Raw genomic sequence first — 16510 nt, 5'->3', positions numbered from 1 at the left:
CGAAATGCCAGCAGGACGGACAAGGCGGGCACACGCTTGTGCGCCAGCGGGCGAGCGGAGCTAACACCTCCCCGGGCAGGGGCTGGGCCGGGCGAGCAGGGGGCACCAGGGGGCGCACAGGCTGCTCCGAGGGGCGGAATCCCGCGGCAGAGCCCGGCGCTGGGCGGCGCCAGCCCCAGCATCGGCCGCGCGCACCCGGGAGGGTCTGTGTGCAGCCCCCCCGACCGCGAAGCGGGCGATGGAGGGGGAGGGGCGGACCCCCCCTCGGCGCGAGCGCGCAAGGCCGGGACGCTCGCGCCGCCTTCCGTGCTTTAGCGCAAAAGCGAGCGCACAGCCCCGGGCAGCCGCTATGCGCGTGCGCAATGCAGGCGCGACCTTTCCCTGACAAACCCGGTCTGGTTCAACTTCCGGCTCAAAGAACCCACGCGCTTCCGGAAAGCGCCCGGGCCGGCTGGAGACTCCGGAGCGAAGCGGCGGCCGGGGCCCCCGCCATGGAGAGGTGAGCGCGGCAGCCGAGCGGGGCCCGGGGCAAGGGAAGGCCCCAACCGGGCCGCGCTGCGCCCGCTGTCACGGGGGGCTCCGCGCCCTGGCGCTCGCCCCTCCCGCCTCCCCTGAGGGGTTGCAGCCCGTGAGAGCTGGCGAGCGGCAGGGAGCCCGGGGCGGGCGCGGCCCTTCCCCCTCGGCTGCTGGCTGGGAGCCGTCTGCGTCTGGGGAGCGGCGGGGGGGGTCTGTCCCTCGAAACGTTGCGGGAACCGGCTCTCGGGGCCTCTTCACAGTCCCGCCCCCTGCAACGGAGGTTTCCCAGGGAGGCTCTCTGGCGTGATGGCAAACGCTGGGGGAGCAGCAAATAACGGTGGGGGGCAGATCAGTTAAATTGACCCCGGGGTGTCATGTGAACAGAACAGATTATACAGCCAGGAAGGGCTGTTGTGCTCTCTGGTCTGACCTCCTGCGTCACCTGGGCCGGGCCACAGGACTTCTCCCAAATAAAACTTGCTGCCTCAAGTCCAGTGGCTCCGGTTGAACTAGAGCATATCTTTTTGGGAAAATATCCAGTCTTCATTTTTAAATCTTCCAGTGGCGCAGATTCCACCATAACCCTTGGGAAATTGTTCTAATGGTCAGTTACTGCGCACGTTTTTAACAATGGGGATATTTTTAGTCTGAATTTGTCTGGTTTCAACTTCAAGCCATTGGATCCCGTTTTGTGCAACACCATACATTTAGGACCAAGAATTGAGGTCTGTATTGTGCAAATCAGGGACTCTGAAAGGAGCTACTAGAATAATCTGAGGCCTGGAAAATCTGCCTTGCAGTGAGATGCTAAAGAAGTTAAATCTAGTTTATCTAGGAGAGGGTAAAGAGGTGACTTGATCATGTCCTACAAATATCTATATAGGGAAGAATCATCTGATGATAGATGGGTCTTTAATCTGTCAGAAAAAGGTACAATATATCCAGGGGTTGGAAGTCTGAGTTTGTCTAGCTTCAGCAAAAAATAAGATAACTAATCAAAAGAACAATGTATCCATGGACATGCTGGATTCTGTATCTCTTGAAGTCTTTACATCAAAACTGGATATTTTTCTAAAATATATACCGTAGCTCAAATAGAAGTTACGGGATGAGGTTCTTGGGCCTATGTTGTATGAGACCTCAGACTAAATGAGAGGTGGGCAAACTATGGCCCGTGGGCCACATCCGGTCCACAAGATTGTCCTGCCTGGCCCTTGAGCTCCTGGCTGGGGAGGCTAGCTCCCACCCCCTGCCCTGCTGTCTCCCCTCCCCCACTCTCAGCTCACTACGCCGGCAGCGCTCTGGGTGGCCTGGCTGGCTCTGGCTGGGCCACGCGGCTGTGAGCTCCTGCCACTCTGAGTGGCATGGTAAGAGGGTGGGGAGTGAGGGGATTTATTATGGGGCAGGAGGTTCCAGGGGGCAGTTGGTTGGGGAGGAGGTTCTGGGGTGGGCGATCAGGGGATGGGGATCGGGGAGGTTGGATAGATGTGGGAATCCCGGGGGGCCTGTCAGGGGGTGGGGTTGTGGATAGGGTTTGGGGCAGTCAGGGGACAGGGAGCAGGGGGGTCAGATAGCGGGTGGGGTCCTGGGGGGGTGGTTAGGGGCGTGGGGTCCTGGGAGGGGGCAGTCAGGGGACAAGGAACGGGGGGTTGGATGGGTTGGGGGGTTTTGAGGGGGCAATTAGGGGGCGGGAAGTGCGAGGGGGCAGATTGGGGAGGCACAACCTTCCCTACCTGGTCCTCCATACAGTTTCACAATCCCAATGTGGCTCTCGGGCCAAAAAGTTTGCCCTCCCCTGGACTAGATGGTAGTCTGTTCTGGATGTAAAATCTGTTAAGCTTCATGCTACACAGTGTATGTAAATTGACTTCTGGGGCTCTGTAGCCTTGGCAGATTTCCGCATAGATTAGGAACCCCATGGACATGAGATATTTTGGAGCCTATGTAGAGTTAAAAAGAAAACTTGGATTTAAACTTGGAGAGTGGTCAGTTTGGATGAGCTATTGCCAGCAGGAGAGTGAGTTTGTGTGTGTGTGTGTGTCCCGGAGGGGGGGGAAGGGGGGGGGTGAGAGAGCCTGGATTTGTGCTGGACATGGCCCACCTTGATTACCATGCACATTGTAGGGAGAGTGGTCATTTTGGATGAGCTATTACCAGCAGGAGAGTGAGTTTGTGTGTGTATGGGGGTGGGGGGGGGGGTGAGAGAACCTGAATTTGTGCTGGAAATGGCCCACCTTGATTATGCACATTGTAGGGAGAGTGGTCACTTTGGATGAGCTATTACCAGCAGGAGAGTGAGTTTGTGTGTGTGTTTTTTGGAGGGGGGTAAGGGGGTGAGAGAACCTGGATTTGTGCTGGACATGGCCCACCTTGATTATCATGCACATTGTGAAGAGAGTTGTCACTTTGGATGGGCTATTACCAGCAGGAGAGTGAGTTTGTATGTAGGGGGGTGGAGGGTGAGAAAACCTGGATTTGTGCTAGAAATGGCCCAACTTGATGATCACTTTAGATAAGCTATTACCAGCAGGACAGTGGGGTGGGAGGAGGTATTGTTTTATGATCTCTGTGTGTATGTAATATCTGCTGCAATTTCCACGGTATGCATCCGATAAAGTGAGCTGTAGCTCACGAAAGCTCATGCTCAAATAAATTGGTTAGTCTCTAAGGTGCCACAAGTACTCCTTTTCTTTTTGCGAATACAGACTAACACGGCTGTTACTCTGAAACCTGAAATATGTAGAGTTAAGCACTGTACAAGATTTCTACTGAAAGTGGAATCTAAATCATTCTCTCCCCAAAACACTGGTCAACTTCTTGGACGTATGCTGAACCAAAATATCTAGGAAAACATACCAGAAGTCAGATCACTTCACTATTTTTTTATTTTAAACTTCCTAGTTCTTGAACACATCTGATTTGCTTAAATTGACCCAGAAAAAATTGCTGTACTGTAAGATCAGCAAGATTTGTAATCAGGCAAATTTGTTCAGTTTTGCTGAGGATAGCCAGTCTAATTTTGACTATAAAAGAGACTACATCTGCCTATAATAGTATTAGAGAGAGGGTTCAGTGCAGCTTAGGGCAGGTCTACACTACAAATTTTTAGCGACATGGCTGCTGCTCTCCCTTGGCTTAATAATTCCACCTCTTCGAGAGGTGGTAGTTATGTTGGTGTGAGAAGCTGTCCTGCTGACATAGTGCTGTGTACACCGGCCCTTAGGTTGATATAACTATGTTGCACAGCGGTGTAAATAATCCACACAAATAATTTCATAGTGCAGACCAGGTCTTAGTTTCAATTTCTGACTTGTAGAGTTTAAGAAAAAATTATATATTCATTTGAAGAGGAAACAGTCTAAAACAATTAAAGTTACTTTAGTATTCAATCTGTAGCTTCTCTATTATATAGAACATTTGCGTAAGAAATAGATTTTAAAAATTCTTTGCATAAATGTGCCATGTTAAAGCTTTTTGCACAACTTTCTCAAAGTACTCTGGCTAATGGCTTAAACCAGGAGTGGCCAAACTGTGGCTCGCAAGCCCTATGCTGATCTTTTACAGTTAAAGTGTGACTTATGGAACGCCCCCATTCTCTGCTTGCCAGACTGTGGGAGGGAGCTTGGGGCTTTTGTCCTACAGTGAAGTGGCAGGGCTAGGTGCTTGCCAGAGACGACTGGTGCCTGCTGAGAGTGGGGTATTGGTGGATTAAATACTGGGCCAATGGGGCCTGTGCTCAGGGGCCCTGGCTAATTGGGGGCCCCGTTTCCTGACCCGCTCCGCCCACCTGTGTGGTGCTCCTGCCAGGGAACGGGGTCGGGGCCCAGGGGAGCTTGACCTGCTCTGCCCGCCTGCCTGGTGCTGTTGTTGGGGCATGGGGGCTTCCCCTGGTCCCCAGCAGGAATGCTGGGTGGGGCAAACCCCTGTACCTTGACCCTATTTCCCTGACAGGAGTACTGGAGGGGAGAGGCGGGTGGACTGCAGGTGGAAGGGGTGGGGAAGGGCCCCCACTTGCTCTGGCCCAGAGCCCTGTAAAAACTTAATCTGCCTCTGAAGTGGAGGGGTACAATTTAAAGGGTCAGCCCCCCCTACAGCTCCAGTCATGTCCCCCCCCCCAGGCATGCCCACTTCTTATCCTCATTGGCCCCTCCCTTTAGCTCCCAGGTGTTAGCTGTGTATAGAGAGCTCCGGCAGGCACCTCCCAGAGCTCAAGCCCTGAGACCTCTGTCCCCACAGGGCGGAAGCCCCACCACCCCACCGTGTGGCTGAAATGTTGTGCCCAAACAGGCGCCTCCCATCTGGCTGAAACCCCAAACCCTGACAAGCACCTCCTATGGGGCTGAAGCCCTGAGATCCCCTTGCCTGCAGGGCTGAACCCCTGAGCCCCAGCAGGTGTGCCTTGGCTCTCAGACTTGTGAAGATTGTCCGAGCCGCATATGCCAGTCAGTAAGTTTGACCACCCTGGCTTTAACGCTGCAGCCTCAACAGCATTATGAGAACCACGTGCTCCACTAGAATTTTTTAAGTAAAGTCTGTTGCTGGATAGATATCAGTATTTGGAGTTCCAGTTTTTAAGTTTCTTTTTTTGATATTAGTTTTTCTTTTTAATTGGATTTTTGAGTTAGTGCCATACAGTTACTGGCTACTCTTCGCAACCTTTTGGGAAATGTAATCTGAATGTGTTTGTTTATAGCAACTATATTCCTGTTTTGTAGGAATGAATTTGGAGAGATGTCATCCCCACAAGATGTAGATGTGATCAGGCCTACTCGGAAACAGAGCTCTAAAAAAAGAGTTTCTAGTATCCTTTTCCTGTCAAAGTTTTTTTTCTGCCTGTTTTAAAGGGTATAAAAATTGTGATTGCTGAATGCAGCAGTTAACTTTTCATGGTTCTGAGTATAGTAAATGAAGGCTTTCCAAAAATTGAATTCTTGTCAGTTGAAGAGTGTTGTAAAACATATTCCTTTAATTTTATACACATTTGAATTCACAAGTTACATTGAAGTGTACGTTAAAAATCTAATTTCTGAGATCTTTATACCTACTGTTTTAAAAGTAACTTCTGTCTATAACTGAAAGAGTTTGGGGAAAACTTTTTTACTCTTTCAGTTAATTTGCTTGTGCACCTAACAGCAATTTGTGTTTCACTGTTTCCCCTTCAGTTTTTCCTATTGTTCGCCGGAGGTTTTCATAGAGGAAAAAGGAGATATTTTAAAAAATATAAAAATGTGATTGTTTTACAAGCATCAAGATTGGTTGGGTGGCTTGGGGTGTTTGAAGCTCCTGGAACATCTTGACTCCACGTTTTGTTTTATTTTTAATTTGACTTGGTTCTCAGTTAAGTCTCCCTTTTAAGAACTCTTAGTGAAACTAGAAAATCCAGGTTAGTTTCATTTGGAAAATGAATATTATTGTGTATTTAGCAGCATACTACACCACCTTGCCTGTTTAGCAGAACTTTTCCAAGTGATTCTTTAGGGCTAAATTGAAAGACAATTGTATATTTATCGGAGTACAGTTTTGCAATAAGTTGTTTTGTCTTGTAGAGTTCCCCTAGCTCCTCTGTTAAGTTCGTTTTAAACTTCAAAATATATTCTAGGTTATTTTCATAATATACTTAGATCAGTGATTGAATAATTAATTTATACATGATAGATGGGAAGCTTATGCAAGAGTGTATATGGGCATAAGATATCCTTTTCTGAAGAATGTAAGGGTTTGCTTTCAAAAATAGTTTTTATGGTTGAGAGAACAATTTTCTGTATGTGAATTAATGCAGTAATATTTTCCTGAAACTGAGAGCAAAGGAGTCCAGCATGTCTGCTGTTGCTGGTAGCTCTCCTAAGCAACTACAGAATAAAACTAACAAGATGCTGGCCCTTCTCAGAATTTTGAAGAACAACAGGGAAACCAGTAGGGAAATTGACAGGAATCATGTGAGTTTCATGCTGCTTGGCAAATCTAGAAGGAATCACACACTGGAGTTATGTATTGAGTAGGAGGAACCACAAAACAAATTGAAGAAAAGGTAGAGGAGTAGAGAATTCTTCTTCCCCACCTTCTCCAAAGCAACTAGCAGGCTTAGGTGACTAGAGAGCAGATGTAGAAAGCTCCTTTTTTCTTTCTGTGGGGGGTGGAACTTCAGATTAAGCAGATACGTTCTAGCCAAAGGCTGATGTAATACTAATACCCTCCTTGATTCCAGCAGCAGTGGGTCTGGAATACTTCGCAGAGGGTTTCTCCTAGACCCCTCACCATGAGTCTCCCTCCATCCGCACACTCATCTTCAGTATCTACCTCAGGTTAGTAGGCTTAACCGTAGTCCTCTAGTTATTAAGTCTGTGGTAAATATTTCAAGCTTATCTAACAGGGACTATCTCTTAGCCTTGTTAATTGTACTGGACTAGATGTACATTCCTTATGGTATCTTAAGGATTTCTAAAGATGTTATTAGCAGAGATGGTTCATTTATAATATAAATCACTCTCAGTAATTTTGTAGTGGACCTGAGATGAAGTTTAGGGCACATTTTCTTAACGTGTCCACCAGTTCTTGCATCCCTGGATGACAGTCTTGGTAATGGAATATCAAGAGGCCAGATAGTTCCCCGAACTCCAGGGTCATTGCTTCGCCAGTTTTGTAAGTTGTTTTTTGTTTTGTTTCTCCCCCCTCCCTGCTTTCCTTCTCCACTTCCATGTATAATAAATTGTAGTTCGTGATTACACAAACACTAAATGTTTTGTTTTCTATATTTTTATTTCTCACTATTCTATTTTACCTCAAACACTTTATTCTGTAATTGTCTTAAAGTTTGTTAGGGCTGAGACAATGTTTCTTTTTGTGTAGCAGCAGGCATGCTGATAAAGCCCAAATAATAATAGTAAAGATAATGTTACCTAAACTTTGAGAGAGAAACAGTTTAGCTCCTTCCTTAGTTAACTGAATGTAGGACTTCATAAGTATATTTACAATCTCGGTTACTGATTTTTTTGGTAACAGAGCTCCATAGCCTTAAACTTTCTTTGTAGAAAAATATTGTTTTGCTTTTCAGTTACTCCACAAACACGAGGTTCCACAAAGCAGCTAGATATGTCGACCATCCTGGGAACAGGAGGGAAATCGCCTCAATTTACGCATACTCCTGGATTCTTTGGCCATCTGTCTACGGTATGAAGATTATAGGGCATGTTGTTCTCCCTTCTTCGCTCATATGAATCTTATGAAAAGGTAGAAGTGCTTACTGTGTTCACATACGTTTTGAAGTAAGCAGGGTGGTTTGCTTTTAACCAGAGCTATTTAAATCACCAAGTTGAAAACCTCAATTTAAATCCTCAATTTTAATCAACTTTTCTATTTGTATTTGTTATATTCTAAAGAAAGGTGCTTTCTCAAAATGGTTAATGTAACCATTAAAACTTGTTGCTTTATAACTAAATAGAGCCTTTACACTGGAGTTGGTACATCTTTCTGCTATGTAGGAGCAAAATACCAATATACTGTACACATTTATTAAGCAATTATATTGCTTAATATTTTCAGATTCCTATTAATTGTACATTTTTAATGTTAGAAAATGGTAATATTGCTTATTTATTATTATCTTTTTGCTCATGATTTGTATCAAGCTGCATTAGGATGATTAGAATTTAATTAAACACACAACATATAAAGTTTTTTTTTAAACAAAACAACCCTAAATGTTTTGGATACATAAACTTCTCTTGTCAAAACATGTTTCATATTTACAACTAAACTATTAAAGGAAGAGAGGGATTGACTGTAGTCAGTGAATTAAACTGATTATATCAGATCAGTCTGGGAAAACTTTCAGTACGCCCAACTGAAAGTGACTGAAGCATAAGTTCCCACTTGCCAAAGTCTCTTAAAAATGAGACAACAGTCTTCTAAATTATTTAGTCTGTCCTTCAAACTTAAAACTAGTAAGTCTCATCCCTCCCTCCACATATGGCTAGAAGGCAAAAAGGCAAAGATAGAAGAGAAGCAGGAGGAATAATGTGGGAGTGGAATTTGAAAAACAGGTTGGAGAATAGCAAGGACCTATATTCACATTTCAGGAGGTGCTTAACATACTGCCATGAAGATGATGATGTCCGATTCCCTGACCTCACTGGTTCAGTGAGAATATCCCTCAGGGTCAGGATAAAAACCAAATGGCAAATCACTGGGACCTAGCATGTAGTGTTGGTGATGGTAGTCATAGTGATGATTATTAGGAAGCTTGTCATTGTGGTGAGGTGGTGATAGCTCCAGTCTCTGTCACTCTCAGCCGGCTTGCTGCTGTGCTCATCTGGGTAAGTTACCACATGTTCCCCCAGAAATAACCAAAAGTCCCATCAAACTTAAGTATTTTCCTTAGTCCATGTTTGTACTGGGGCTGTCAAGCGATTAAAAAGATTAATCGTGATTAATTGCAGCCACTGTTGCAAAATATTATTAAAAAACTATTTTTGTTTAACATTTTTACAGTGCAAATATTTGTAATAAAAATAATATAAAGTGAGCAATGTACACTTTGTATTCTGTTATAACTGAAATCAATATATTTGAAAATGTAGAAAAACATCCAACAATATGTAATAAATTTAAATTCGTATTCTATTTAAGTGTGATTAAAATGCAATTAATCATGATTAATTTTTTAATCGCGATTAATATTTTTTTAGTTAGTTGCGTGAATTAACTGATTAATCGGCACCCCTAGTTTGTACACTTTCTTTCATTTTGTTGCTGTTCTATCTTGTAACCTTACCTGAAGCTTTGAAAACTCCAATGAACAGTTTTAATTCAAACTGTTTTTTATGACACTTTTTGGCTCTGTTCTGTGACACACACCCACCCACCCACCCACCCACACAGCTGTCTTAAGTTGCTTGTAGGTTAAAATTATTCTGCTGCTTTTCACCCACTTTGGACAACTTAAAACTTCAGTCCAAGTTAGGGTTTGACATAATAAGGTTTAGGGAGAGAGTAGGATACGTATTTTAAGAGTGAGTGAAATTTTGCATCCTTCTCATTAGATTAGAAAATCATGTACATCCAGACTTCTACCTTTTTAGAGGCAAATCTGTCATATCTAAAAGCTGAGTAGTTTTTAATTTCTAGAGCTACTCTGTTTGTATCCATAAGAAATAATCATAGAATGAAGAAGCTTTAAAGCTCCTGACTGTAAAATTGCTTTTATTTTTCCCTGTGTTGTTCTGTGTTGTGTTTTAGTTGGATGACAGCAATTGGACAGCTGCACTCACACCTCAGCATACAGGAATGTTCACAAACCTAGACCTGTGCAGTGTGACAGAGGATGTCACCATGAGCGCTGTTCTGTTGCGTGAGGATGATCCTGGAGAAGCTGGTGAGATGACTTTGAGCTTTCACAACAAAATTAAAATGAAACAATAATTATTTTGTGCAATTCTTAGATGTATGTTCCACTTCCCTATTGTAATGTTTTTCCAGAATATCCTTGCCTGACCTCCTCTTCCCCCCCGCCCCCTTCCTTCTACTTGCTGGCTGGAGACAATACTTTGTGAACTTTCTTGTGATTGAAGTTGCCTTCAGGAAACCTGTTAATCATTACTGAGGGAAAAGAGAGTTCCTTAGAACATGGAGTCACAAATAGTCTGTCAGTTCTAGAGATGTAAGGTGTAAAATAGCTGCATCTTACGGCGCTAGGCTCTTTTGGTGTATCTTTAAAGCTTTCTCGTACAACCAGGTCTATAGCAAAAGTTGTGGTATAATTGCTGTGTAACTTAAGATCTGTAACACTGAGAATCTATCTTTTATGTAGTTCACTTCCTTAGTTGCAATGGTAAATTTGCATGACATTCTGCAGGGTGCACATAATTCATGTAAGTGTCTGCATTTTATTTTCATCATGACTGCACCAAAGAAGAGCTGCAAGTGAGATTTTATTGAAAAATAGAGCTTTGTGTAGTCCTTGAAAATGTCAAATACACATTTGTCATCAGGAGAATTTCTTTCTGTTTTCAGTTTTTCACAAAGTATGGCATGCTATCATGACATTCTTTTTTAATATGTTCTAGCTACTATGAGTATGTACTCAGATTTTCTGCATTCGTTTTTGAAGCACACTTCAACTACTGTTTTTGAACTTGTAGAAGAGTATGAGAATACTTGTAATAACCAGGTAAATTATTGTAAGAATTTCAAGTTGTATTTCCTTTCGTAAGAGATTGTGTTGCTGAAACTATGTTTGTTTCTCGTTTCCGACCAGAACTGCTAATCAAATTTTGGGGCCCGTTGGATGTTACAGTTGGAAGGCGTTGGGCATTTTATTTATTTACAAGTAATGTACAAAGTCCTGCTAAATGAGGGTCAACAGTGTAACACTTACCTCTCTCCCCCCCCCCCCCCCCCGAAAAAAAAAAAAGCAAACTTTCTGGGATGTATCAGCAGGAGTATTGTGAGCAAGACACAAGAAGTAATTCTTTAGCTCTGCTCCACACTGATTAGGCCTCAACTGGAGTACTGTGTCCAGTTCTGGGCACCACATTTCAGGAAAGATGTGGACAAATTGGAGAAAGTCCAGAGAAGAGCATTCAGTATGCCCTTCCAGCTTGACTGTGAATCACTCATAACTTCTCTGGGAATGGTTTTCCAACCAGTTATGTATCCACCTCATAGTAGGTCCATCTAGGTTGTGTTTCCCTGCGTCAGTGTTCATGGCTAGTGCTTGGCTTCCTTGCTTTTTTTGCCTTTGCGCCTCTGTTCTTGTCTGTTCTCACTTTCTGTGTTCTCACACACCTGTTCACAACACCCAGTGGAGTGCCCCCACTATCCACCTGGTGCTAGTTTCTGGGCGAATTCTATTAGGCCTTATTTTAGGTATGTCCCCATAAATGTTTCTGAGAGCTATCTTAAGGGAAGGGTGCGTTAACACATCAGTTTGAATGAGGTTTTAACTCCACCTGTAACCAGGTTTCACCCAACTCCACTCCCCCTCCCCCTACTTGCTGAGGGGGGGTTGTCACCCACAGTTTGGGAACAGCTGATACAGCTGTTAAAATGATTTCTACCCGCTAGAGGCAGGACAATTCAGTCACTGCAAAACAATTGCCTTACAAGCCTTTTGTCTGACCTGGGCCATATCGTGAAAGGGAATTTGTAAGACACCTTTCCTGGCATGATGACACAGTTACCGTTACTTGCCCTAATGAAATCCAAGCCAATTATTAGCTCATCCACTGTTTCTGCCACCAAGACTTCTTGTTCAAGTTCCAAAGTCCAGTTTTTGGATGGGTGCCCTTGCCCCCATCACTGTCTCCATTAAGACCAGTTAGGTGGTTCAGTGTTGGATCCCTGATTCCCTAGCCTTTTAAAAACGTCTGGTTTAATAACTTTGTTTTAGCCAGCATCAGTCACCGCTGTGCTTGATTTATGGATCCCATTATGCATGCTAGCCGGACTCCAGTTATTGTTTGTGTAACTGCCCATATTTAACCAAAAACTTGCCCTCCATGAAGGTTTATTCCCGTCAGCTTGGTGTTGACTCCTATTTCCTGAACAATGAGAGGCTTTCACTAGACACTTCAACAGTCTGTCTTGCCCTGTGTTTAAATTTATAGCAAACCTTTTTTTTTGTTTTTTTTCTTTTTTGTGGCCAGTTTTAACACATTACCAGCATTTAACTGAACTGTTTCCTTTAATTTTTTTGTCATTGCCAGTTTACCTTCTTTTACAAATCAAATTTATCAGTGTTTATAGTTGTTCACTAAGATCATGAACCAGATTAGAATCCCCTCTTTCACAGAGCCATGATTACAAGACACATGGTGATCAGCTTCTATCTTCCTTGCTAGTGGTTGTTTCCTCTTATCATGCACTGCTGCAAGGAAAGATTCAAGTTCTGTGGGAATTTCACTTGATCCGGAAGTCCAAGTCCAGCTGCATCTATCAACTGGTCCATCCATCAACTTGTCCTGGAAGGCCTCATTGGTGTCTTGGTATGCCAAGATCACAAGTCCCTGCTGGTCCTCTTCTAGGTCAGGTGGGGTTTCTTCTTTCCCTGTCCTAGCTCTTATCTGTGCCCTGGCCTGCTCAGCTTGATGGCGAACTCCAAACTGCATGTCAAGGGCTTGTACCAGTTCTGGATAACTGTTTTCTGGGATTAAGTTCTGCACAATCAGAGCTTGAGCACTCAAGTTGGCTGCTAGTAATTCTCCTTTCTTTCCCTCTTACCAGCTATTCTTTTGATATATAATGTTGAAGTGAGCCACATAAGCCTCCCATGGAGTCATTCCCTCATGCTCCATCTTGGTTCAACAGGAAGACCAGCTCACAATTTCTTTTTGGAAACTGGTAGAACCCTGCATGGATACAAAATTCATATCTACGGATGTAAATCAGTATCTGTGAAGCTGCAGGGCTCTACCAGGAACTGCAGCAGCGAAAGCAGCAGCATGTCGGGACGCCACTCCGAGGAGCCAGCACCCTGCGCTGGCAGCTCCTCTGGCATTGCTGTACTGCCCCCACCCCACCCACTGGGGCAGGCACCAGGCTCTCCAGCATCTGTCCCTGGTCATTATAATGTGTGTGAGCGGCTCGTAAGCCCCCAGACACAAGTCCCTTCCACGCAGTGGCCAGCGTCTCCTGTCCGGGGGCGTATGAGCTGCTCTCACACACTAGCATGACCAGGGACAGCTGCTAGTGGGCAGAGCTGAGAGTGGTACAGCCATGCCAGAGTTGCTACCAGCATGGGGCACTAGCTCCTGGGAGCAGCGGCCTGACATGCTGCTGCTTTCACTGTTGCATTCCCAGTAGAGCCCTGAAGCTTTGAGGATACTGATTTTTATATCCTCATCCACGGATATAAATTTTGTATCCATGTAGGGCTTTAGAAACTGGATCCTGCTTTTGACACCAGTATTGCCCCTTTTCTACCCAAGTGTGTAGTCAAATGTCAGGGCCCAGTGGTGGTCCAGGTAGAGGTAAAAATTGATGGAGTCTGATATTCTCCATGATGCAGTTTTGTTTATTTACAAGGAGTATACAAAGTCTTGCTCCTATAAATACAGGATGAACCAAAAGCAAAAGAAGCAGTTTTTTAGCTTACAGCCCCAAACCTCTTTCTAGCGACCATGAGACCCAAAAATGCTCTTTAGCTTTTCCCGCAGTCACACTGTGCTCACGGGTTAGCACTTGGCTTCCTTGCTTTTTTTTTTTTTTTTGCCTCTGTTCTTGTCTACACGCACACGTTTCTAGGCAGATTCTATTAGGTCTTATTTTACGTGTGTCCCCATAAGTGTTTTACGCAGCTCATAAGAGGGACTTAATACGTTTCCCTTCAGTTAATGAGTTCTGATGCTTAGAACTGACAATTTTCAATTGTTCAGGCAGTTGGGGGTAGGCTTAGGCCATGTACACCCTACATCTTATCCCGACCCAAGATATGTTGCTCAGGGGTGTGACTAAGCCGCCCCCGAGTGATGTAAATTACACCGACCTTATCTCCAGTGTGGACAGTGCTATGTTGGTGGGAGAGCTTCTCCTGCCGATTATAACTGCTGCTGCTCACGGCGGGAGAGCTCTCTGCTGTCGGCCTAGAGCATCTGCCCTACTAGTGCTACAGCAGCAAGCTCTACAGTGTAGCCGTAGCCTTAGTGTTTCTGCTCCCAACTAAAGAACTGAAAAGATCCTAGAGCAAGCACCTGTCTTAGGTAACAGAGAGTACTCGGGGTAATGCAAACATTACCTTAATGGCTTGAAACGCAATAGAAAATGGATAATGTGTTGTATATAATTACTTACATCAGGTGAATATACTGGGAAAAATAGTTTACCGAGCGACTCCTGGACAGCAGAAGTTTTCAAAGACTGCCAGTGTTCTGTGGCTTCTCAAGCAAGAGATGGTAACTTGGAGACTACTGTCCTCACTTTACAGGTAATTTTTTTGAAAAGTATGTCGGTTTTACTTTTGCAGTGAGTTAGTAACTTGGATGTATAGACTACCGGATTTATATTCTGCATGGAAAAATAGTTAAGCAGCTTTGTTTAGTGTAAACATGCTGCATAAATGTTCATAAGAGTCAAAATTGACTTGTCATTGCATAGGTATTAAACATGAATGCTAGACAGATCAGTGAGTGGCTTCTTCATTTCATTTGTATTTGTAGGGAAGACTTACAGTGGGAGAAGCATAAAATTTCAATATTTTTTCATATTAAGCATTAATAAAACTTTGTACTTTTGTCTCTAGAGATAGAATACAGTCTGCCCTAGAAGACGAAACAATGTTTGAAATTGCGGTAAGCTTCATGCTATAGTGAGCCCTTTTATTTTGTTTAAGGGACAACTTTTAAATCTAAATACACTTGTCTTCATTGTTTGCAACCCAAATATTGTACCACTCAGAACTTGAAAGTAAAAATGAATGTAAACAAAAATTAAACTGATTCGATTTTCATTGTCTAAGATGAGATAAATAAGACCTAACTGCATAAATTATTAAAAGTTATTCAGATTAAATGTTCATTTCTGAATATTAGTAACACAGGAATTGGTTTAAAATATGATTAAATTGCATCTCTGTAACCACTCCATATAAAGATGGGAAGTTTGTTCTAAGTGGTTATCTGTCCATTTCTCTTAAGCTCCAGGGTGTTTGCAGATAATGGTGTTTCTATTGGATAGTCAAGAGTTGAGAATTTTGTTCCATCTTCAAATAATTGAATGATATAGGAGGCCTTGGGATGTTTAGCATCTTGTCATCTTGATTTCTCTTATGAAGGCAGACTGAAGAGTTTTGAAAAGCTTTCTTGGTCTATGTCTCTCTTTGCTCTTTTTATTACAAAACAATGTTTGCAGCCTGTGCTGGTAAACACTAAGGGGAGTAACTTTTCTTTTGTAAAATTCAAACTACATAGTCTTTGTCATAAAATATCTCCAACTAATACTGCTTTAGTTAAGGAGGAGAGGCCTATCAATATTTCTAAATTTAACTCTACCAAAAATCAACCCCCTTCACCCTGCTCCACCCTCCCCCTTAAAAGTCCTCCAGGTTTTAGCAAGAGCCTCTTCTCCTGCTTTTGGTGAGGGTTTAATGGGAATTAGATCTGTCTGGGAAAGGGGGAATGTTGAGTTGAGCTGACCATTTTTTCATTTTGTAACTTATGGCAAGGGCACTTAAAACCTTGAGTTAGCACCCATTTTTATTTTTGTATAAATCTAAAATAAATACTCAAATAACCTGACTGGGATCCAAAGTATACCAGTATCTTCTACTGTTATCTAATTTGTAACATGTCACCTATGGACTGATTCTGCAATCTCATGTTTAGATGCAGTGGTGAGCTGGAACCGGTTGGCACCAGTTCTCGTGAATGGGTTGTTAACCCGCTTCCCTGCAGGGGGCGCTGAGGCTTTGATGGGCTCCGGCCGGGAAGTGATGTAATTCCTCCTCTGGCCACTGGGGGCGTTGTGCTGCGGGAGCCACGTGAGCTGCTGCCTGGCCCTGGGCACAAGCCCTGGTGCTGCTGCTGCTCTCCCGACCCCTGCCCCTGGGGCTCCCGCTGCTCCCTGGTGGGTCCCCGGCTGCTCTGCTGGGCCTGGGCTGCCTTCTGCTGCTCGGACTGCTCTGAGCTGCTCTCCCCATGAGCACCCACCCCCATGCCCGCAGCCAGCCCCTGCCTCCAGCCACCCCCGCACCTTCTGCCCGCACCAGCCCCTGCCGCACCCCCTGCCCTACCCGCAGCCAGCCCCACGCCCCTGTCTGCAGCTGGCCCCACGTCCACTGGTGCCCTGCAGTTCCCAGGGCAGTAACCCTGCACACCTGCTTCAATGAGGGGGGCATGGAGCAGCTGGGACCCACACATGTGCACACCCTAGGGTGACCAGACAGCCAAGTGTGAAAAATCAAGATGGGGGTGGGGGGTAATAGGAGCCTATATAAGAAAAAGACCCCAAAATTGGGACTGTCCCTATAAAATCGGGACATCTGGTCACCCTAGCACACCCCCAG

General features: G+C 44.4%; 1 protein-coding gene across 5 annotated transcripts in view; it reads left to right on the top strand.

The window, feature by feature from the left end:
* The first annotated feature begins 381 nt into the window (after positions 1 to 381).
* Positions 382 to 16510, top strand: part of NUP107 (nucleoporin 107) — a 44766-nt gene continuing 28637 nt past the window's right edge. The window contains exons 1-8 of one of the 5 annotated variants that reach the window (XM_077833169.1): positions 382 to 499; positions 5232 to 5317; positions 7066 to 7155; positions 7568 to 7683; positions 9751 to 9886; positions 10578 to 10681; positions 14307 to 14434; positions 14750 to 14798. In XM_077833169.1, coding sequence (XP_077689295.1) covers positions 492 to 499; positions 5232 to 5317; positions 7066 to 7155; positions 7568 to 7683; positions 9751 to 9886; positions 10578 to 10681; positions 14307 to 14434; positions 14750 to 14798 — 717 coding nt within the window. In that variant the 5' untranslated portion in view covers positions 382 to 491. Of the gene's footprint in view, positions 500 to 5231; positions 5318 to 5448; positions 6819 to 7006; positions 7156 to 7567; positions 7744 to 9750; positions 9887 to 10577; positions 10682 to 14306; positions 14435 to 14749; positions 14799 to 16510 lie in introns of those variants that run through there. The other 4 variants (XM_077833161.1, XM_077833178.1, XM_077833184.1 and 1 more) reach the window with 4 other exon arrangements.

The sequence above is a fragment of the Eretmochelys imbricata genome, chromosome 1, assembly GCF_965152235.1.
Source record: "Eretmochelys imbricata isolate rEreImb1 chromosome 1, rEreImb1.hap1, whole genome shotgun sequence".
NCBI classification, from domain to species: Eukaryota; Metazoa; Chordata; order Testudines; family Cheloniidae; genus Eretmochelys; species Eretmochelys imbricata.
Note: the sequence above shows the minus strand (reverse complement) of the source record. Positions and strands in the feature narration are given on the sequence as shown.